The sequence below is a fragment of the Empidonax traillii genome, unplaced genomic scaffold (genome assembly GCF_003031625.1).
Source record: "Empidonax traillii isolate 1590-97213 ecotype Southwest subspecies unplaced genomic scaffold, ASM303162v1 scaffold379:size601899, whole genome shotgun sequence".
NCBI classification, from domain to species: domain Eukaryota; kingdom Metazoa; phylum Chordata; class Aves; order Passeriformes; family Tyrannidae; genus Empidonax; species Empidonax traillii.
In genome coordinates, this window is record NW_020955572.1 from 381914 (window position 1) to 405745 (window position 23832).

General features: G+C 36.2%; 1 protein-coding gene across 1 annotated transcript in view; it reads right to left on the reverse strand.

The window, feature by feature from the left end:
- Positions 1-23832, reverse strand: part of TLL1 (tolloid like 1) — a 130776-nt gene that overhangs the window by 22064 nt on the left and 84880 nt on the right. Inside the window, exons 9-15 of the mRNA XM_027893081.1 lie at positions 20317-20432; positions 14823-14925; positions 13706-13822; positions 12550-12695; positions 6285-6480; positions 4383-4508; positions 1779-1939 (exon numbers count right to left, since the gene is read on the reverse strand). Coding sequence (XP_027748882.1) covers positions 1779-1939; positions 4383-4508; positions 6285-6480; positions 12550-12695; positions 13706-13822; positions 14823-14925; positions 20317-20432 — 965 coding nt within the window. The remainder of the gene's footprint in view (positions 1-1778; positions 1940-4382; positions 4509-6284; positions 6481-12549; positions 12696-13705; positions 13823-14822; positions 14926-20316; positions 20433-23832) is intronic.

Here is a 23832-nt window from a genome sequence, read left to right on the forward strand (position 1 = left end):
AACTAATTTTATACAATATAAAGAATGCAAAGATTTTTAAAACTTGAGCTACTCACACATGCTGATTTATATTACTGGAAGATAAATTCATAATAGTGCATGTGATTTTCAAATACAGGTCACTACTTATAATATAATAGCAATATAATAGTGGTGATTTTTTATGTTTTCATAGCCTTAGATTAGAAATGAAATGTAAATCAGATAGGTCTAACTTACTCTGTACTACACTGCGTTAAAAAAAAAAAATTTACAAGCTAAATGTAAAATGTAAAGGTAAAACATTAAAATTGTAATAGTGGAAAAGATATATTAAATTTGGCCTTAAATGGAGCTCCTATAAGAAAAAAAAATAGAGTACTTGATAAATGCATACTTTTTTTGTCTGCACTCAAACAATATATTAGAATTTTCCAGGTGTTTCTTCTGATTTTCACATCCTTAGTGCTACCTTTTAACAGTATAAAGCTAGGATTTAGTAGCACAGAAGATGATCAAACTGAAGTTCTGAAAGTTGAAAAACATTTAAATTTTTTGAATCTGCTTAAGTTACATGTCTTCTATGATTTAACTGTTGATTTAACTTCATCATACCCCAAGTGTTTTCCTTGCAAATCTTAAGTACCAAGAAAGTGCGGGAAAGAAAACTATGATTTGTTCAAATGGTAAATAAATTCTAATTCTCTGGAATTTTTAAGTTTTTATTACACCTCTTTCAGTTCTAGTAAGAATTATAACATAGCATGAGCGTAACATATATATCCTTGAAAGTTGGAATTTCACGGACTTTAGAACCCACTCCAAATACTAGAGGGAAAAAAAAAATCTCACAGAAGGCATGTCTAGTTTGATTCTTAGTTATAAATTAAAATGCAGGTTTTGCCCTTTTAAATCCCATGCTCAAAAGACAGGCCATCTTTATACCAAATATGTTGTTACAAATTTGTTAAGTCAGAAATAACATCCTGGGATTTGCATCTTTAATGCCACGTGAGGAACATGCACAGAAACTCAATGGCTACAGCACATTATGGCTGGAGTGTGACAAGGGAACTCAATGTTATGACAGAGAAGTGCCTACTAAGCTGAACAAAGGCTGAAAAGTTCATGTTGAAATCTGTATTTTATGTTTTACATGAAAAAAAACACACTGTAACCCCCACCACTTTGTTTAAAGCTATAAGGAGCATCCTTTACTACATGGAGGCCTCTGCTCTGTCCTTCCTCCTACCTGGGAACAAGACCCCCCCATGCCTCTGGGGGCTGCCTAGCTCAAAAACTGCTGCAATTCTATTGTGCCTTACTTCTGGTACTGCTTGCTTTAAAATATTCTCCCAATGAGATACTTGTGAGTGATTTAAATGCTCCCTCACTCCATTACTAACCACAGCTTATGTGTATTCTTTGTAGTCAGCCTGTAAAGATGATTTGGTTTCTCCAGATTCTCTTCTCTTGAATTCTTTCCAATACTCCTCAGCCCCATTTGCTCTGTTTTACTTTGTTGATAAAAAAAGTCAGCTGAGACTCAGCAGAGAACATTTTTTAAAATTTCTTGTAATGCATATACATTTAGATGATATGTAAAAGAGAGCTATTCTCTCCATGTTTGTTTTGAAAGAATCCAGAAACATTCCCAAAACTAAAACAAGAATATCTATGCTTATTGTCAGCATATGAAAGGTCAGCAAGGGTTTTATAAGACGATATCTATTTTCAAATGCTTGCGAAACTCTTCAGCGTGTAACAGATTGTGCAGCTCTTTGTACACAGTTACTTACTTCGTTCCCTTCTAACTCAAAAAACTCAAACTTCATTGAAATTCGGTACTGCGTTGGGGCGACCACCTGCCACACACAGTTTTTGTTTGGAGGATACTCTTTGGGCCACCCTGGTGTGGTTATAGTCCCATTTAGCTTTGTCAGGAGTCCTCCACAAGCAGCTGTAAAATTAGAAAGAGAGCATCATTTCTTGACTGAAACCATGTTTTACTGTAAACAGAAGCACTCTGAGAAGAATCAGTCCTCTCATTACTTATACTGCTGTATTGCCCAGACAGACTAATCAGAATCTTGCTTTATCATGCGTGGTGCAAACAAAGAGAAAGAGACAGTTTCTATCTTGAACAGCTTGCAGGTTTGTGGACAGAGATAAGTTTCAGGATTACACAAGGCGTTATCATATTCATTCTTCTCCTTTCCCTCCAGAGACTCTGGTTATTCTCTCACAGCCTTTCCCATGCAAGTCCTCTGACCTCACCTCCCTCCCCAGGACCTTGACCACCCTTCTTCTGACAGATAGACTACTCAAGATGCATTTCGCATTTCCCCAGCTTCTCTCTTTGATTATTGATACAGACTCACCCCTACCTGTCTCAGCTCATACAGCTGTATATGCCTCCCATAATCTACCAGATAGGGTCGCTCCTATGGAATAGCAGTCACGTACACTTCAGTCACAATTACTTTTGTTGAAGTACAGATGTTCAAGTAATAGAGAAAATGCACATTATTTCCAAACATATGCCAAATAGAGACATCCATACAACAAAAAAATACCCTACTATGTTTGTGAATGCAGTTCAGCTAGAAAGGGATAAACTCATTAATCTTTTCCATCTGTGTAATTTTTTTTTATATAAAAAAGGAAAGTAATGGGATTTGCAGCGGTTTTTGATCACACTCTGCCACACTGATACCATTACAGTGCTATGGCAGCACTGGAAATCATCCACAAATCTCTTTCCAAAGAGCTGGGGTGGGGGGGGGCAGGGAAGCTCTACTCAACTGCTCTCTGCTAACACTGAATGCTTCACAAACTGGCTATTCCTATCTAGCTGATGATCTCACATAGTGCATCTACTTCATCTAACACAGCTGGGAGAACTCCCAGTTACTGTGTCAAGGTTCATTTTTCCAACCCAGACACACACCAGTGTTCCCCCTGGGCCTGGGCCCTAGCTTTCCATGCAGCATGCCTCTTGGTATACATGTAAAGGTAATCTGATGGGGTAGGTGCACTGAGACCCTGGCTCACACCGCAGTGTATCAAAAAACACCAGACATAGATTTAGAGACTGCACTCAGATGACACAAGACGTCCCCTCAAATGATACAGTCTGGATCAGGACAACTACTGCCAGATTTCAATTTCTGCTTTTGAATGTTGTTCTACAGATTGTTGATGCAATGGTGAAAAATGTGGAAATACTGGAAAAAAAAAAAGAAAAGAAAAAAAACAACCCAAAACTTAAAGCTTTCTACTATGCTGCCATCGGCGGAGATTTGGTTAGAAGACCATGAAGCAAATTTCTGCGCTTGTCGACACTGCAGTGAAGCATAGGGCAAAGTTTCTAACTTCTACTCTGGCATCATGAGAGAATTAATACATCTAGCTCAGCCCTCAAAGGCCCAAACTATAATTAGGACATAAAGCTCACTGTGACTAGATAGTGATTTTAGTTCAGCCATCCCACGTACTATCAATATGCAGTGAGTGCCACCTGACATGGAACAATCACATATACACTTTAAGGGATAGCTCAGGGTTTTTGCTCTACACTGCACTGCAGTGCTTGAAGGGACTTCTTTTGTGAGAGTTACTCTACTATTTGAGCACAAGGGAGGTATTCCTTTTCTATTTTCTTTTTACTGATCAAACAGATAAGCTAAGAATAAATTTGTGCTATCCCTTATTGGTGTCTATGAATAAAAACCAAACAATAATTGGTGCATAATGATCAAGAGCTTATGTTTCTTTCCTTTCATATGAAATATGCATAGAATGCAAAAGTTCAATCCTATGTTTACAGACTTCCACTTATCAGATTTTTATTTCTCCAGACAATTGTGTGAACACACTTTTCTCACCCTGAGAAGTAGAATTTGTTTCCAGCAAGAAAAGTCCACAATCTGACTAGGAGTGAGAATGATTTCTCTGAACTTTGAGGTAGAATAATGGAACCTGCTTTTTAGACCTGCCATTTCCCAGGCACACCACACCCAGAGGGCTTGTTAAATACTCTGATTCTGAGACAGTGGCACATTACTCCACTAGTAATTAATTGCCTCCTTATGCACAGTAGTAACTTTGCTTTAGTGAGTATGAAAAATGTAGTAAGTAGTATGAAGTCCTGCTTTGCATTGTTCCTGATAAACTAACAGCAATATCTACAAAGCTTAACTGCTGACGGACATCGGATGAACACAACTGCTGCAGACAGACACTGCTCTGGCACCACTACTAAAAAGGGAGAACTTGGTTTTCCAGGTCGGACTGCCTAGATCTCACACTGCTAGGACAGAGCATATGAAGCATGCAGCATTTCATTCAAGCAATGGCACCCTGAGAGCTTGAAGATCGCATAGGAGAGCAACACACTGTACCTTCACAACTCTTTTTGTCAGGACCAAGTTCATATCCAGGATCACAGGCGCACTGATAACTGCCCAGAGTATTTACACAGCGCTGCTCACAGCCACCATTGTCTGGTTTGGCACATTCATCTTCCTCTACCAAGACAGGGAAGAATGCAAAAATGTGTTAAATAATTACCTTTCTTGGATGTAACTGTTGGATCAATATTAACCCAGAAAGCTGTACACATGCCATTATAAGGTGTACTGCATAACACGCTGTGGTTGCTGACTAGAGGATTTTTCAAATGCTTAGGAGACCCGCAGTGCGGAAAATAACTTGTCCTTTGTGTGTTTTGTTTTTTGGGTTTGTTTTTGTTTGTTTGGGTTTTTTCATTTGTTTTTTTTTAACAATGCCTATTGACAGCTGCAGAACTAAGCACTTTGTGGGCAGCATACAGTAATTCAGGCTGCCATAATCTAAAGGTCGTATAAAGTATAGAAAGAAAGACAGAAAATCCACAGCAGGGTCACTTGAAGGGCACTTTATCTCCCACAGAATCAATCTGTGCATTATCCTGAATTCATACTCAAAAACAGATTAACAGAATCCTCAAATCCCAGGTTTTCATTCTACTGATATTAAAGGGAACGGGATGAATAAGGGCAGGGGAAGGGAAAGGAATTGTGTATTCCCTCTAATAGCTCTGAAGTATACCCATGAAATTCATTGCTAAAATATTCCTCAGATGTTAAAATACTATTTCCTCACACCAGGATAAGCAATTTCTTAGGAATGAAACAGAGCTCCCACACTCATGCCTATGGCCTTTAAAGTTATAATTGTTTACAATGAAAACTATCAGTTAGGGTAAGAAAAGCCACAGTCTGTGTCTTTTTAAAAGAGTAAAAAATGTTCTTCTGGTGGCATGACCTGTATTTCAGGTGACGCCTTGGCCACACCACTGTCAGTGGCTTTAACTGTGCAGCACAGGATGGGAATTACACTTATGACATATCAAAAGTTTCAGATATAGTTGCAGTTGTATTGCACCCTCCTCTCCCAAAAAAACACCCCAAACTGAAGGAAGACTGTGAAGTGTTGCAGAATGCAGCAAGGCCTCAGTCTGGCCGCATGGAAAAGAATGTAAATAAGAGGTGAACATCCAATCATATGTGAAAGTTAGTGGTAAATATAAATATTGGAGCTAAGAATAGAGTTAGTATGTAAGATTCTAGGAGACAGTGTGTGACTGCAGCTGACTGTTAAGGCTGTTACCAATCACAGAGTTAGGTTACAGAATATTAATTATCTCATTATGTATCCTATATAAGCTGTACTGTATAATGAATAAACGAAGCTTGCTTGACACTCATATTGAGTCTCCCTGCTTTCCTTCGCTGTGACAGTGAAGTCATTGCTCACTATAATTTCTTAGCTTTTTTTTTTTCCCTTGCTTACAGAAAGTAATAAATTGATAAAGCAGTGTAATGCAGGAAATGGATTAGAAAAAACCCATAACACTTAGACAAAAAACAAACAAACAAACAAACAAAAAACCCCCCTCCTTTAACAGAAGAAAAAACATTTGCAATTATAATGTTTATATTTGATAACACAGGTCAAAAAAAGCCACTTTTTTACAAGATTATATACGTTTCAAAACTAAACTGATTAACTGAACCTGAAGACAGTAGAAAGTTGCACTGGTTATGTTCCTTCATCCTTTGGATACAATTTACAAGGAGATTCAAATACCTCTATTGTTTTGTTTTGATTACATTGTATCCTGGGTAAAAAATATGCTGGAGACTACAGAACTGCTATTAGTAGAAAAAGATTAAGAAATATTTTTAATACCCTGTAAGAATTTTTCTAGTACAAAAGAAGGGATAGGCTGTTCACAAATTCCAATATGCTTTAACATTTACCTTTAAAAAAGTTAGCTGCAAAGCCTGCTTTGTTAACAGTTCCATCAGAAACAAACTTCATCCACAGGGTATTAGAGGTAGATCTAATGTCTTCTGGCTTGTCATAGCCACAAAAGTGACCAATTAAAGGACTGTTTTCATTTGTTCCATCTCGAATTTCCAAGTAGTCATATGCACAGTTGTCATGTCTTTCAATCTGTAAAACATAATTATCAAAGTGATATCTGAACCATAAATATCAAATATCAATCAGATAATAATCAGAATTGAAATTTTTCAAAGTTAAGGACAGTAACTCTGTTTAGGGTTCAAACATCAGGAAGATGAACAAGTATCATTGAACTTTTAACTCTGCTTGTTTTCTGTAAGAAAAATTATTGAAATGTTACAAAGGACACAGCAGTCTAACTAGAAAAAAGTAACTAAAAAAAGACCCTTTCACCTCTAAGCTTCCTAATGTTCTGTCAAATTTCTACTCTGAGCTCGAGTCCTCTTTTCTCACGTACACTCAACTAAATAATATTAATGGTTCAACAGTTAAACAGGTCATAAATATCCACTGTTTCTGCAATATTAAAAAGCTTAATTTTTATTAATATGATAAGATTTTTAGACTCTTCATCCTCCACATAATTAAAAATTTTGCATTTGTCACTATTCACTGATGTTGAAAGGTAAGGTAAAAAATTGCTGAGTATAAAGAGTTTGAGGCATCTGTAGGATTAGATCCAAACACACTTGTAAAATTATCAACTCTTAAGTAGTCAACAGAACAGAGGACAAAAAAAAAAAAAAGTCATCATTTTTCTGCATCTGATGTGTCTAGTTTCTGTTGCATGATTCCTGATTTCAGGTGTTGTCTTTTGACTTTCTGGGTCAATGAGTGAATCTTTTCTGTACTGATGGAAAAACCTAGTGAAAACAGAACACTTGAAAATTTCCCTTCTCACTTAAACTTTGTGCTGGATGACATCCAAACACAGACTAATATGTGAGTGGGCATGTGTGCATTCTACTTGAGTAACAAACCTTGTGCTCTTTACATAATAGTATTTGCAGAGTCAGTCAGAGTGGGAATTGCACCAGAGAGGAAAGCAGTAGCAGCCCAGATATGACCCTATGCGGAGCCCAAATAATTTATGATGCTTATCTTTACTGAGAGAGTATCTTTCCCAACAGAGTTAAAAACCCTCATGAGCTGAGTTGTTTTACTGCCAGAATACCTTATGTCATTCATACAATATAGTATCTTAGTTATAAAAGAATTAACTATTATTCAAAAATAATTCCTGTAAGAATACTATTGTTCAACTAACTGGCTGAATCATGAGGCAGGTTTAGGAATGGGGGGAATGGGCAGGGTGGCAGGATCACAGTCAGGTAAAAGGGCTTGGAGAAGCCTCAAATTTAATTCAGCACATCCAAATTCTGTTAAAACAATAACATATTCAAAACCAAATCCAGCAAAATCCACATTTTATCTCCAGAGTTTTTCCTGCACCTAAGCTGCACGGTTAGTGCAAGTGTCTGCTGCTGGTCTGCTCTTATTGTGCATTATGACCAACACTAAGCTTAGTAACCACCAGAGATTAAGGAGCTTTCACTTAGCACATTAGGATTTCTGCTTCTTTTATGTGAGAGGGAAAACTGGGGGAAGGGGCTGTTCGATTTCATTAGATTTTAATGGCACTTAACATTTCCCTGTCTTTTTTTCAATGTTCCAATGCTTTAACCATTTACATGTATAATTTTCTCCCAGTCACTTCTCCATCACAAACCATATTGCCATTTACTGTAATTTCCTAGATGTTTGCTCAGGAATTGCTCTGGACCTGAATTTGGATGAGAGTGAGAAAAGTCATGAAGATCTGCAATGCAACCACCTATTGCTTATTTGAGTGGCAATTCCATATTTACAGCTAATGCACTCAGGAATTTATCTACCTGAGCACTGGTAAGTTTTTGATAGCATCAATTCCAAATAGTCACTAATCTAAATAATAAAGATTAAACACATTATATCATATTCCAATTTGAAACAAAGTCTGCCTTGTTAACGCTGTAAAAATCATCTGCACTCTGATGTAAGAAGAAGTGAACTGGTCCAAAGACCACTAAGATCAATGAAAGAATTGTGCATTTTCCCCACAGGTCTGTGGTTATTTCGCTACTCAAGGTTTTTAATTAACATCACTTTTTTCCATGTTTCCATGTTTTATGGGCAACATGGAAATTATGGTTTTCCCAGCCCAGTGCAGTTCTGAGTTGCATGTGCCAAATTCCCACTGAGGTGAATTAGTAGTTTATTTTCAGTGGATCACTTTATTTTGGGCAGAAGGCAACAGCTAAAAATATATTTTGCATAGCAGTAAGTTGCTAAACTTCCTAAGACTATAAAAATCAACCAACATACAAAGTAGTATTGATTTTTTAAAAAAAGTAGCCATTCTAACATATTTATTTAATTTTAGTATATTACTAGTGCAAATAATGCCATTACTATTATTAACATTATTATATTAAGGGATTGAAGTGTTACACCTATATATAACCTAACAGATAAGTATTGCAGTTTTGAGAAATTATAACTGGTTTTAAGGCACTTGATAACCAGTGAGAAAGAACTAATATAAAATGTGCTTTTCTTATCTGTACCTCAGGTTTCAAGATGACATGGTACTGTCACCTGGGACCACTGCCATACAAAAATCCATTATACTTGCAATAGTCTCTACTCCTCCTACTTCCTCCTATACTTTCTAACCTTCCTATTCTCTCTCTTATTCTTCCTACTTCCTATTTGTTCCTTCAAAAATATCTCCTCTAGTTAATGAAGAGACCCCTAGGGAGTTTGGTTGTAACTGGACTGATCCCAAAAACCTTACTTACTGGAAGATTAAAATTTCACAAGACTGATACTATACGTGGATAAGAAGAAATATGTGAAATGTTAGCAAATTAAAAAAAAAAAAAAAGAATGTTTTACAGAAAAATGCAATTCCTACAGGAAAATGAAAGATACCATTGGCTCCTGAAGGCCTGTGAGGAATCTCTAAATTTGAATAGCATTAGAGAACTAAGTTGTTAAAATTACAGAAAAACTCCTAAGACAGGCACATAAGTGTAGGAAAACACTAAGAAATCTCCCAGAGAAATAGCAAGCCAGAGACATTCTCAACATTCTTTGTCAAAAGAAAAGAAAATTCCTTGTATGTAGTTCAAGGTTTGAGAAAAAAGAAAAAAATCAAACAAAAATGAAAAAAAATCACAGAAAAACTAAAACACCCAACCCACAAAAAACCAAACTACAATGACTTTAGACTAAAATATATTTGATTCAAAATTCCAGAGTACTTTTGGTTGCAGCACTCCTCCAACAGAAAGAAAAAAAGGTAAAAAATGCAAATTAAAAAAAGTATCCCAAACCTACAAAAACAAACAAAAAGATAAAAAGGGATATGAAGAGCAAATCCGGGAGTAATTCTATTTCAGGAAAAATCTTCCGATTACTTTTTGTCATTGTTAATTTATTTGTTCACAGAGTCAAACTGCAGTACAGGTACGCATATCTGCCTCAGGTTGTAGACTTTAATCATAAAAAGTGGTGTATATGCCTAGTGGAATCAGATCAGATAAATTTTATTCCCTGACTTATGTAAAAATAATTTAAATGAACACTATCTGCACAAAGATTAACAAGGCAACTCAAATGAGGCAGATTAATATGGATCAGCTCTACAAACCCTCTGGATTGCCTTAGCTGGTGAGACTGTGTGCTAACAAAAGTTCTTTAAAAAAAAAAAAAAACAACCAAACCACAACAAAACCCAAAACAAAACAAAACAAACCCCCCCCCAAAAAAAAAAAAAAAAAAAAACCAAACAAACACCAAACCTGCCAATTTTGAAAGACCAGTATTAAAAAGGTGACTATAACAATCAAAAAGAGATGGAGTTACCAGTCCAAACATCCCTACTGCCATGCAGACAGTAGAAATTATAGCAGCTAAATGAGAAAGAGTAATCCCACACTCAGTGGAAAAGGCGTTGCCCACAGCAGGCAAAATAAGATGACTCACTGACACAGTTTGGAAGTCTCAGCTTCCCTAGCACTTTCATTTCTGAGTGAAGGTTATTTATACAGTTATTTTTTCTAGTATTACATATGGATAATGAGAATTCCTCTTACTTAACTGTACCTTTCAAAGGACAGAGAAGTAATTTTCCCACAAACACACTGCAATAACTCTTTGGCCTGACATTTGCTTTCTTCAGTCTCAGCTGGCACAAAGAACTGTGATTTTTTAAACAACTTTTTGTTTTACTGGGCAGCGCACCAAGGATTCAGTCCAGAGAGGGACTTAGTATCAAAAAACAGAACACCTATGTTCAAGCACTTGGAGCTGAAATGGAAATCAGACCCAATGGTGAGTGTCTAGGCAAGGCACTTCAGAGTAGTTTCCAAAGCAACTCTCATTCTCAGCAGGGAGCCCAGTGGTAGAGACAGTAAGAAATTCTGCAACGACAGATATAAAAGCCTTGTGCCTTTCTAGGGCATCTCATTTGGTGCTCAAGGGCATCTTGCCACTCTGGAATTACAGTTCAAACTCTCCCGGGAAAAGTATGTAGCTTTCAAGTCCCTATTGTTGGAAAAGTTTATTTTTTCCTTTCAAAACACATGCAGCAGAACCACCAACTTGGGACTACTGCTGAACTGTACTCCTGCTCAATTTCCTCTTTCTTCTTATGAGGTGTCGGTCCACATGTTTCTCCTCTAGAGAGTGCCATAATAGTCTAGGGGAAAAACTGGACATTTCTTCCTACATCCTTACCCACTTGCCTACTAAACTGTGCTGTTTTGCAGGTCCTTTGCTTCTAATTATTGCCTATATGGTGAGGCATGAACATGCCATCTTCACAGTTGTAAATAGTCCAAAATCTAGTGATTACAAAAAGGTCCTGAAAGATAAGGAGAGATGTAAGTTTAATTCTCCCAGAGGTGGTACTGAACTGAGGTCAGCTCAAGTGATAATGTATTGCATGTGTAAACCATTGCTGAGCGACTGCATGGAGATCAAATATTGCAGCAAGTCTCTTTTGCAGAGGCATAGTGCCATTTCCCTTGTGATCACACTAAAAAAATGCTGTGCACCACTAGAAGACTAGAAAAGCTCCATATGTAGCCAGTAAATTACACAAAATTATTGAAAACGTTCTTTTTTAACAGTGCTTAAATAAAGAGACTGACACACTATGTTAAGCAATCTTGAGCCAAGTCATGCAGACTCGAAGGGCATTTGGCAATACGTTTGGGCAGGGTGAGCTGATCTTATCTGCACTAGAAGTGACACTGATTTAGGATTTAAAAAAAAGGAAAAATTACGTAGAATCTTTGAAATTTTTAAAATTTCTATACTTTATATTCATAATTGCTGTTAAAGTCCCAAACCCTTACTCTCATGCTCAGATCTTTCATCAGTCATTGCAAAAGTGTGCCATAACCCTGAAGTCTGTACATAAGACTAAAATGACAGGTTAGAAATTGTAGTTATGTTTAGTATATCTCCATTTATGTACACCATAAAGCCAAAAGGTTTAGATTTTTAAAAAAATGTGCCTCATGTCATTACTGTTAAAGTATATTAAAAAAAACCAAACAAGTAAACGCAAAGTGTTTTACTAAATTTATCTAAAAACTTCAAGTCAGTGTATAGTGTAGGAATAAAAAAGGCATGTGAAACATTACTTTTTCTTTGCTATATAATAGTTTACCACTGTTTTGCAATGCTATACTCAGAGAGATGTACACTTAAGATATAAAAGTATGACTCACCATGGTTTTTTTTCTTCCCTCACTAAATATAGGTTTGTAATCTAAGTTGTTTGGGTTTTTTTTTCTTCTCAAAACAGAAGCCAAAAACCACTGTTGTTTCTCAAGACACATATTCCTTTTTAACCATAAGATTTAGCAAAGATAAAAAAATCCTGGTTATTTAACAGAATATTACAGTAGCCTGCTGAACTGGATTATGTATCTGGTAAACTTTGACTATTTTCAATACTTTAAACATTGTCATTCAAATATCATAGAAAACATGAAAAATTTTAATCTTGAAAATTTCTGCGGGAGGGAAGGTTTCATGAATTCTGGAGTTAATTTTTCATAGAGAACTCTTAAATCTTTCACAGGTTTAATAAGTATTCCCTTAAATATCACTGTCACTTATCCACTAGATGCTTTCCTGAGATTAGTTAAAAGGGTTTACCTCAAATGCTTGAAAGGTTAATCCTACATTGTAGTTTTCTGACACTGTTATTTTCCACACACATTCCTTCATTGGTCTGTAGTCATCAGGGTAATTGGGAGACTGGATCTGGCCTTCATTTTTGTGGATTTCACCTCCACAGATAGCTGATAAAAGCACAAAATTTTTGTTGTCAATAATTTTCCCACACCCAAACTGTATTATATGCTCCCATTTTTAAAAATAATAATAAGATTGTTCTGGAAAACACTTAAATCTACAAGGGATGAGTTACGAGAAATGCAATCCATTTAAACCCTTATATATCTTTCAGTTAGAACATATCAGCATTTCTAACAGCTCTAAACATGTCTACAGTGTTCAGGAAGACTCTGTAATCATGGATAATCTGAATCTATACATTTTAGAGAATGTAAGGTCATATAATAAGGTCAAAATAAATTAAATGTTTGTCCACTCTTGAAATATTTTAAGTAAACATTATTCATTAATATTCACTAACCTTTAGAAAGAGGTAAAAGAAACAAAAATGTCATTTTATAACAGTCTATGCATTTTAACCTACAGTTTATCACTTCAACCTTAGACTGAATTTGTAGAAACAGCTAATATAAATAAAAAGTATTTTAATGAAAAGTAAATGCACTTTTCAGGGTCCATTCTGATAATCATGTAATGATCTCTGAATAACATTTACTACCATAGATTCATTATTTAAGAAAACAGGTTCTATTTTAAATAAGTGAATGCTGACTTGCTAATATACTCGGTGTGTGAGAGGGCCTCTATTAAATAATCCCAGTGCATATGGAAAATATAAGTCAGATTTTTCTGAAGAATACACAGAAATTACTCAAAGAAATCTTTCCAAGCACTAAGCACAAGAACATGCTCACTTAGTTAATTAAACAACTGGTAAAAAATGCTTATGGATAGTATCAGTGGTTTCCCTGGAAAAGAGCTCAGCTGAAATCTGATCACAGCAGGAGCTTCAAAACGCCCTGTCTAGAAAGTTAATACCTACTACCTCAGTAATAAAATACCAATTTCATATTGGTTTGTTGTTTTTTCTACTTTTGTTTTTTAATATCCCAAGGTATCCGGTTAATATTTTTCCTCCATAATCAAGTCATTTTTAATGCTATAAGAGGCTTACCTTCATAAACTGCTGCAAAACCTTTCCCAACCCAGTTGCTGCTGCTGCGGAACTCGATCCACATCCTGCTGTCGGAGGACGCAAGGACTTCTGGCAGTTTGTCACCACAAAACCTGCCTAAAAACATGCAACCAGTAACTGCATTTTCTGCCGCCTCTGAAGCCAAATGCTGCAAACATTTATACAAGTGTTTAACATTATAAGCAGAAGTCACAGAACCAACTCAGTGGAACTACTCATATGCTTATAGTTAAGCACGTGTGTTTCTGCAGATCAGGACCTAATATACAAAGATTTTATTAGAAAGCTTTCACTACTTCTTTTTATTGCAGTCAGGCTCACAAGTCTAAAACCTTAGGGGAATTAAGGAAAAAAATTATTGTTAGAGATTGTTTCTATACACACAAACACATGCATTACAGAAGGGGAAAGTGGGTACTAATCTTAAAAGAGGAGCGCAATCTAGGTCACAGTAATACTGCTCATTGTGTCTAAGGGCCAAAGAGATTTAAAAACTAACATCTAAATGACTCTATTCTACATTATCCTCTTAAATTCTGCCTAGGTGTGTGAAATTTCTGGTTTTCTAGGTGATAGGAAATGGGAGAAAAGTATAATTACTGTCTGGTCTTAATTGCTTATTCCTTCTTTTCTGTTCAAGGCCAAGAAAATAGACATTCCAGTTTAAAAGCTGTTGTCTGTATCTAGGCAGTAGCAACTCTGTACCAGGTGCTCTCATTCACAGTGAACGTGCTTATCATGTGATCCATGGATTTAGCATTACATGATCTACAGATGTCTGTAAACTATTACCCCATTTCTGTGAACAAACCTCTGGAAGCTTCATATCTTGACATCCATAAGCAAAGGAAGAAGTTGCACAGTTTGTAGTTTGCATCTTTGCTCACACGCAGCTGCGTGAAAGGAAGGCTTAAGGCTTGAAGTAAATAACTAACTTATTTGAGGCCATTTAGAGGATTTTTTTTTTCCCATCCCCAAGTTTAGATACATTATAGACACCTAAAACCCAAGAGGTTTGTTGTGGATTCACCAGCAAGTCCAGTGAGCTCAATGAGTGTGGTAACAATAGAAAGTGTAGCATTTAAGAGTTGCATACCAAGCAGAGGGGATTTTCTCCAGTAGCCATCCCTTACTTCAATATAGTCGTACCAACAGAGACTGCTCTTGTAAAGGTCCATGGTGGTGAAGTTTAAAACAATCTGTAATCAGAGGAGAACATCTAAATAAATCAAGTGTGATTAATATCAGAAAAACCATCACAACAACCTTCTGCAGAACTGAAGCCAGAGTGGTCATCTATAATGGGACTCCAGCTATTTAGACACTTAATATTAACTCCTCAGTTATTTCTTCTAGTAAGTAAAAGTTGCTCTTAAAAAGGTTTGGGGTTTTTTTTTTTTGTTTGTTTTGTTTTTTTTTTTTTTTTTACATTTAATCTTACACGCTTGAGCAAATTCAAGACAAACTACTCACATTTAATTGCTCATGGGGAGCTTTTCACTAAGAAGTAAAAACTTGAGAATGCTAATAAGGGAAAATAACTTGCTAATACAACTTTACGTATGGTACTTCGTAATTCTGCCAATTCCTCTTCCATTAGGTTCTGACTATAACCAACATTGACAGCTGCAAGAAATATAAAATTTGTTCTATTTCAGTTCGTGCTTCCTTCCACTACTGCTTTGACAAGATATTTTATTTTTAGACATGTAAATATTGACAATGGTTGACAGTAATTCTGAAAGCAAGATCACTAAAAAGAAATGGCACATAGTCCCTTAATGATTTTACTGAAAATATAATAATTTTTATATAGAAATCTGAGTTTATATAGAGTTTTATATAGAAATGTGAGAAATTTCTAGAACTTTTGAACTCAGACTCCCAATTTTATTGAAAACATCTCTAAACAGGCCTATTTTCAATACTTACTATGAGGACAACCCTTACATTAAATTACAGTATCCCTGTTTTAGAAATGCTAATCCTAAACTGCCAGAAACTTACAGTTTTAACACAGGAATAGGACTTATCCCGATCACACATTGATACAATAGCTACAGTTTAGATCCTCAACTGGCTGGTATAGTCTTGCTATTACATCCTGCAATTACAGGGAGAAATCCAAACAAGAAAAGTTAAAGTTTCTCATATTTTGTATTATAAGATCATTTCCAGTTAATACCTTTCATTGGATTTAGGTGTATTTAGAAAAATAATTCATCTTCTTCGGTATCAGTTCCTCAGTGTATATAAATAATTATTTCAACCTAACTAAAATTCTTCTCTATTCACATTTGAGCATAGAAGTGGTATTATTATTTAGCTTTGATCCTAGGAACTCACAATTGAAACCTGCCATTATAGAACAAACATGAATTGCTGCACAGTGGCCAATACCTTACACTGCAAAAATACATCTCCATGGCAGCCTATGAAACAGCTGTGAGTGTCAGTTGAAAGGAGAGGAATTTACCCTTAGTCCAGCAGCAAGTTAAAAATATAACACCATAACTGGAACAATGAACCCAGACAGGATAGTTTACCTCCATCTCTCAACCTTCTTCTAGGTTACGTGCACCCTTTCCCGGATATTTAAACCACAGGACATCTTGCCTTTACTACTCAGGCAGTCTTTCAGGAATATGTATTGAAGAAATAAACACACAAATACTGTCAGAATTCCTAAACAACCTACTTACCATGTAATTCTCCATGAGAAATATACAGATCTGGTTAAAAGTACAAACATTCATATGCTTTACTCTGCTTCAGTTTCTTGTTACATTTCCAAGAGCTATTTGAATCTACCTCAGAGAATGGCAGAGAGATCATTCTCTTATTCACAGAGCAATTCTGGCTGTCCTTTGCAGACTTGTTCTCCTTCAACTTGTCCTTCAAATAAAGAGGCCACACCAACCACATAACTTTTGTTCTCCTTAGATCATCCACTTTGCAGTTCAGATTCCTTCTAAACTCCTACCTTTTTTTTTTTTTTTGTCTCAAACCATAGGTAGGCATCTCTCTATCTAGCCACATTACTTAAAAGCCCTGCTGACCTCATCAGCCTCATCCTCTTCCACCCACAACAACCTCACCCCATCTGTGTGGTCAGAAGGGTTTACAAGAGGGAGCCTTTTTATTTGCCCAGATGAGATGCAAACAGCTGGGTTAAGTTAGGCTGCCTTCCAGAGCTGCTTAAGCTAACCCAGCTGACTCTGCTGGAAGCAAGCTATGGAAGCCATAACCCATATCTCCTCCATTGCTTCAGCTGTGTAGAGCCTGGAGGTCTCTCACCAGTCTAGCCACAAGTTTTCCCACTTTCTGTGATACAGCTGAAACATCAGATTTCTCTATTCTTTTTTTGGAAATTTGCCTTTTTCCAAACCTTAGTTGCCAGGAACGGGTTAGGGAATGGATGGTGTTACTTAGGTGTGATCATGTCAATGTCTCAAAGTGCTGCTACCTAAATGGAAATGATTAAAATTTCATGAGCCTCCTCTACACCCCCCACCTTTGAAACTACATGAAATAACCTTCACAGTCTTTTCTCACTCTGACATGCCAAGGTATTTGATGACACAGCAATTTCTTAACATTGACCTGAATGCATTACCTGTACATAGGCAGAACCCCCAATCTGTCACAGCATGATTTCTGGTCAGGAACCAAACAAATGTAAATATATTTAAGATTCTGATTTGCAGTTCTGCAGAGTATTAAACATAGCTACAGACAAGGCAGAGCTTGTTTGAGGCAACAGGACGACTAAGAGGCTCCAGAGGAAAAACAATCAATGGGTATTTGTCAGCACAATTAAAGAATTACTGATTACAAAGCAGTTTAGGTTGTGCTACTGCAGCTTCAGACAGAATATATCATAACTCCTACCGCCTGAGATAAGAAAGCACAAAATACACAGAAAACACCAGGTAGTACTAAGTTTTCTGTAGGTGGCATTTTTTCCCCAATATCAATCTATCTAAGATTTTTCTGTCCCATTTTATCATTCATGTAAAACCTTAAGAAAAATTGAAAAGTAATGTAACATATTCAAAAGGGCAGATTCAAACAAGACACTGGCACAGTTGCATCTCCCTATGCCAATAAAATTTCGACACACCAGCAGGAGGGATTAGCCCTGGAGGAGGGCATACAGCATGACCTCCCTCAGAGATTTTTCTGTGTATAGATATACTGTGTACAGCTGTTTACCCTATAGTCTCAAATCTTGAAAATAAAAGGTGAATGGACTGCCTTGTTTTACTCATGGGAACGCACACATTTTAGGTTGGGCTGGCAATTTATGATGTCTTATGAGTAAGAGGAATTCTGCAGCTAATGCATACCATTGCAGTCCCACCCTTCATTAAATTTCTGGCCATGAAAGACTAGAAGAGTCCTTACTTGAAGAAAGCAGCATGCATAAAAGTCCTCTGAACTATGCTTAAACATCTATGCTAAATCTCAATAAATAAGAGACAAGAGCTAGACAACGCCTTTTCAGTTTATTTTTAGGTGACCAAAGTGCTTACTGACATTTCAGAACATGATGTGATGTACTTACATGTACTCTAACTTCCACACAACATTCCTGAGATTTATCAGGGTCAAAGCAGCAAAGCAACAAAAATTTAAATATATTTTCATTTTTCTACATTATGTGAATGTGTTATCACCATTTGCTGAGAAAAACTGGGATCAAGCATAATGCATATCCAAAGTACCACGTTACATGCATTAGCTAAGATTTAGACATCATGGCTAGGGGCCCTTTATATAAGGTCCTTTACCTCAAGACAGACAGTATTCTGTGGGAATAGCATGGACAAAACAGACTTTCTAGCACAAATACCATTTACTTCGTTCTTGCTGAACTATATGGAGACTATGAGAGCTGGAGATCATAATAGTGCCCTACAGACATGACTTGTCAATTTTCAATTAGAAAATTCTGCTTAGTCTTTTCCCCATTTGGAGCAGCAGGTAAAATGGGAGGGGAACTAGCCCACTTACACTGCTGACTTCAAGACAGGGGCTTTCTCCTGCTAAGTTTTTTTACAACATAATAGAGTTCCAGTGGTAGTTTCAAACTCAAGACATAATGGTAATACAAATGTATTAACATTACACTAGTGTCCACAGATAGGCTGACACAAAATTGGAGTATGTTATGAATACTTAAGCATGAACATTAACTCCTTGTATTAATATTGTTTTCAAAAGCAAATAATTGTAGATAAACTTTTTTTTTTTTGATGTAGGGATGGAAAAGAAACCTAAGCCATTTTCACTGTTATCTCACCAATGTCTAAAAAGCAACACAAATAGTGGGAACATAAAATTACCTATCTAGACTAATTTGCATCCTTTATGCAAACTGTCTCTTATTCATCTGATTTTATTTGTTTTTCCCTGACAAACTGTACAGCCACCCATGCCCTCCCAGCACAGTGTCTATTTTTCCTCCTGTCTCTGGCTCTTGCCCAGAGGAAGGCAAACACTTTCCAAATGATTTTGCTTTCAAACCCCACAGTGGCAAATGCTCCTACAGATCCTCAGGATCTATTAAAACATCAAGAATGTATATCTTGGCATCTACCAGGATGCTGACCTGAAAGCAACATGGAATAAAGTAATACAATCAGGAGAAAACTATGTCTGATATACATATAGTGGAAGACCACTGAAAAAACTGACTGAAATATCTGGGGGCAAATGCACTCTTTGGAATGTCCAGTGCTGAGTCTCATTTTAGGTTCTATATTTGTTTTTTAGAGTCCATATTTTAGTTTATAGTACTTGACTTCCTAATATCAGCCACTGTTTCATGTAATGAAACTTACATCTTTTTTTTTCCTTCATAACTCGTCTCAGCTGAAACTTTTCATCACTCCCTTTATCCTAATTTATTTTGAAGCAGCCTGATATTTGAACCAGTAATTTAAAACAAGATTCAGCTAACACATTTTGAAAGTGTACACAAGAACAACAGCTTTTGCTTTCACTAGGATGGCACACCTCTCTCCCCAAGCCCACTTTTTTCCCCACTTTTTTCCCTGTAAAACTGATCCCCGGAAAGTAGAACCATATGCACTAGAACCAATACCAGGGAACACCTACAATGACACTTTCTTGACTTCATGTTATTACTGTTTCATTTTAGAAACGTCTTATTCAACACACTAAGCCTCCTTAGTTATAGCCCAGCTATCAGCCCCACACCACTCAACCAGTTTGCCTGAGCCCGTGCTGGAAAAACAACTATTCAGTAGCCTGAACCACCTCTTCCACTTTACACTGAACCACAAACTGAACTGGGAGCCATTTTTAAAGGGATTTCATGATGCAAACATACAGCAGATTGAAACCATATCTTCATCTCACAAGGACATCCATCAAATAGATGATGTGGATCTAACACTCCAGAGCAAAGTTAAGTCAATAGTACATAGTCGATGGTCCAATTTTTTATGACATACTATTATTTTCAATTATTATTCATATTTTAAACTTAATGAAAAGCTAAAGAAATGTAACATTTTACTTTGAAAATAGTATCTGTGTACACTAAAGAAATGTTAAAATACCTTCTCTCCTGGGGTCACAGAGATTCTCCATATGCAGTGTGTGTAGGAAGGATAACCATTTGGAAATCCAGGAGAAGAAAAGTTGCCTGTAGATTCTTGCAACGTTTCTCCACAGGCTGAAAGAAACAAATTATAGTTAAAAACAAACAAACAAACAAACAAACAACAACAACAAAAAACCAACACCAGAGAAAAATGCATCAATACAATATCTATTTGGAATACATTTAATTCACTGCAGATGCAGAATGGAAAAAACCCAGTTAGTTTATGATTTATTCAAAGCAATGATTTTAAGCCAGTCTGACATTCCTTCCATTTTACACAGGGTATTTTTATTCCATGAACTATTTCACTTGTGTGTTGTCTACTGATATAACCAAAATTACAGCAGACTCAAAAATATCATTGCTGTCAATCAACAATGCTGCAACATTGTACATATAACTACTTTGGTAATAAAAAAAAAAAAAGTTGGACATAGACACGTCCTTTAGGAACTAAAACAAATGCTGGCACAGCATGACTGGCACCACACTGAAATTTTGTCAGTGGTTTTATTTAATGTAGTACTTTACCCACATGAGAGACTGATCTGACCTAAACTTACTTATCTATATTGGTATAGAAAACTAAATCCTATATTCAACAAAGTCTATCGCAAGAGTGATTTGTAGATATATGAATATTAAAAGCAAAGCAAATATAAAGTCCTAAAATACCAAAGAGCTTTTATATTCTTTATTGTTGAAGCTTTTAGCACCCATCTCTCACCTGTCAATCATGCTGCTAGCTGTTGTTGGACTGGTTAGTAAAGCCTCTTCACACTAAAATATAACATTGGAAGGTCCTGCCATTCTCCACCACTAAAACAGATTTTGGTAGAGTGTCACACCTCAGTCAGTCATCTTTTTTTGACCTTAATTAAATTGTTTTACCCACTAATTTTGCAGGTGTGATACAAGATAAGAATTTGAGCATATTATCCCATGACTGACAGCATAATCAGATCTGCAGTGCTTTCAAATGACAGCGCTACCATTACCAGCAGGTGAACAACTGTGTCATCAAAATACCAATGAATTATAAATGATCTGGAAAATCTTTAAATAAAAGGGGACAAAGGAAGGGATTTTTTTTATGACAAAGATAGACAACACAGCTGTAAAGGCTGTCTTATTAAAATGCATCGAAGATGTAATCTGACAACTACACTGTAATATCAGGCGTAAATTACATTCAAGGCATTAAATATGCTCTCTGACACTCAAATGGTTATCGTGATGATGAAAGAAAGACTGGCACAGCCCTCCAGAAATGTAATGACTAAACCCACCATCACTCTGTCCTTTAGGAATGAAACAGGGGAAAAAAATATATTCTTCTCCTCATTTCAATTAAAAAATGTGGTTTTATCTTCAAAAAAATGCAGGCATCCATAGCAAACAACATTTCTGAACAAAGCCTTTTCAGTAAAAAGGCTATATTTATAATTAACCACAATTTAACACAGTGATGAATGCAAAATTAAATAAATTGCAGAGCCTTGTACTGGGTTTCCCCAACGCTAGTGGACTATGCCATAAGCTTACAGCGCATAAGTAGAGCACTTTGGAGAAAGCCTTCAGTAAAATCATTGTCTCATAGAGGACTAAAAGTGAGCCTCATCCCTTTTAGAGCCCTCTCTGTTTCCCCCCCTCCCCCCCCATGCCTTCATGAAGACTGCATCAACCTCTCTCAAAAGGCGTACAATCATATTTCAAGCTTTAGTACAATTTCCATTTGCTCTGGTTTTATCTATTTCACCAATAATACTAAGCAAGCCTTGAGCAGAGAACACATTAAGCGATGGGGAATGCTGCATTTCTGTTCTTTTCTGCTCATATTGAATTTTTTTCAATTAACTGTAACTTCGACTCTCAATTATTGACCATGAAGTCATGCAATGCACACAGCCAGGTAATGTGAAGTATGCAACCAAACAAAATGCTATCAAGTGTCTGAGACATCTATTCAAATGCAGCCCTGTAATAAGTAAGAAGACAGGAGGAAGACTTCTTACTTTACTGAAGTCCCTAAACTACCCTGTATAAAAATAAAAAAACACAAGTATAATAGCTTTATATCTTAAAAATGTTCCAGAATTTTTTTCTTATACAGAGTGCAGCATTATTTTCTTCAGAATATTAGGAACACTCCACGCTCCATATACAGAAGATGTATATAACTTAAAACTATGGCTTTTAAGTTGCAAAAGGAGCTATGGAACATTCTTTTTCCCCATGTATTATAGAATAAAATTATTTAATACAACGTTTTACCTTATATCCATATTAAATGCTTGGGAGGTCTCTATCAAATCAAAATTTTCAGAAAAATGTCTACATTTAACAGATGCATAAGAAAATTTTTGAATACATAACTTCTACTGAGAATTAACACAATTAGAATTTATAAAATGCACTTAAGCTTTATCTGTTTTGCCACACTTATTTTTTAATTTAAAATTTCTGATTACTCAAGGGAAGTATAACAAGAACAGCTTATACCAATCAACAGTTGAATTAATTATCTATGGGATCTGAGTTCCAGTGTGGCTTGCAGAGCTGCTGTAGACAGGGTAATATTTTTTAATTTCTTGTTGAAAAGTACATTTCTCTGCAATGGGTCAATGGTAACTGAAACACTCAAAATTTTATCACTAGAGAATATAAAGGTTTTCTTTGTATTTGGACTGTAGAAACTGTAGTATTCATTATTAAGCTTATAAAATGGAATATTATAAACTTTTTAGTGTAACAGTCCACTAGTAATAAAATCCACTTTGGGAAAGAAATGTGGAAGGAAAATGAGTGGTAAGGGCCACTTATTTAAATTTCCTAAGAACTAATCTTAGCATATCTCACATCAGAAGATATCAGCTACAACTTCAATCTTATACAGCTCTGCTTTATAAAGCATTTGCACATTTTTATTCCTTTGTTAATAATTAACATTGCCTTTCTCTGATGCTTTCCCCCCCCTTTCAAATGTCATGCCTTATATCAATTTTACTGGGTTAGACCGCTTGCAGAAATGCCACTTAAATTCTTCCCACACACGGAGTATGCAAAAAAGCTGATCTTCTCTCTATTTTATAGCTTGAGAAAGTTAGATTTCTGATAAGAGTTTCTGTGGTAAGGAAAAGGAAACTGTTCTTTCTTCTCCTTGTAAAGATTGCAGGCAGCAGGTAGATTACACGCTTATACAAAGTAATTTGCACCAGTAAAGTCTGCAGCAGCATTTAATTACAGAGTTTGTGTATAACACCTCTCTGGGTTGGCCTACACACACACAGTCAAGTTCCATCAGGGATCACAGTGAAATCTGCAAATGACAAAGCCCAGATCCTCCAGGACACTTAGGGAACCAATTCTCATTCCTTTGTACATAGCACTAGCAAATACATACTCTCATATATGGCTAATTCAATCTTACCTTTTTCCAAAGAGAAATAAGGTCTTCAACACTTCTTAC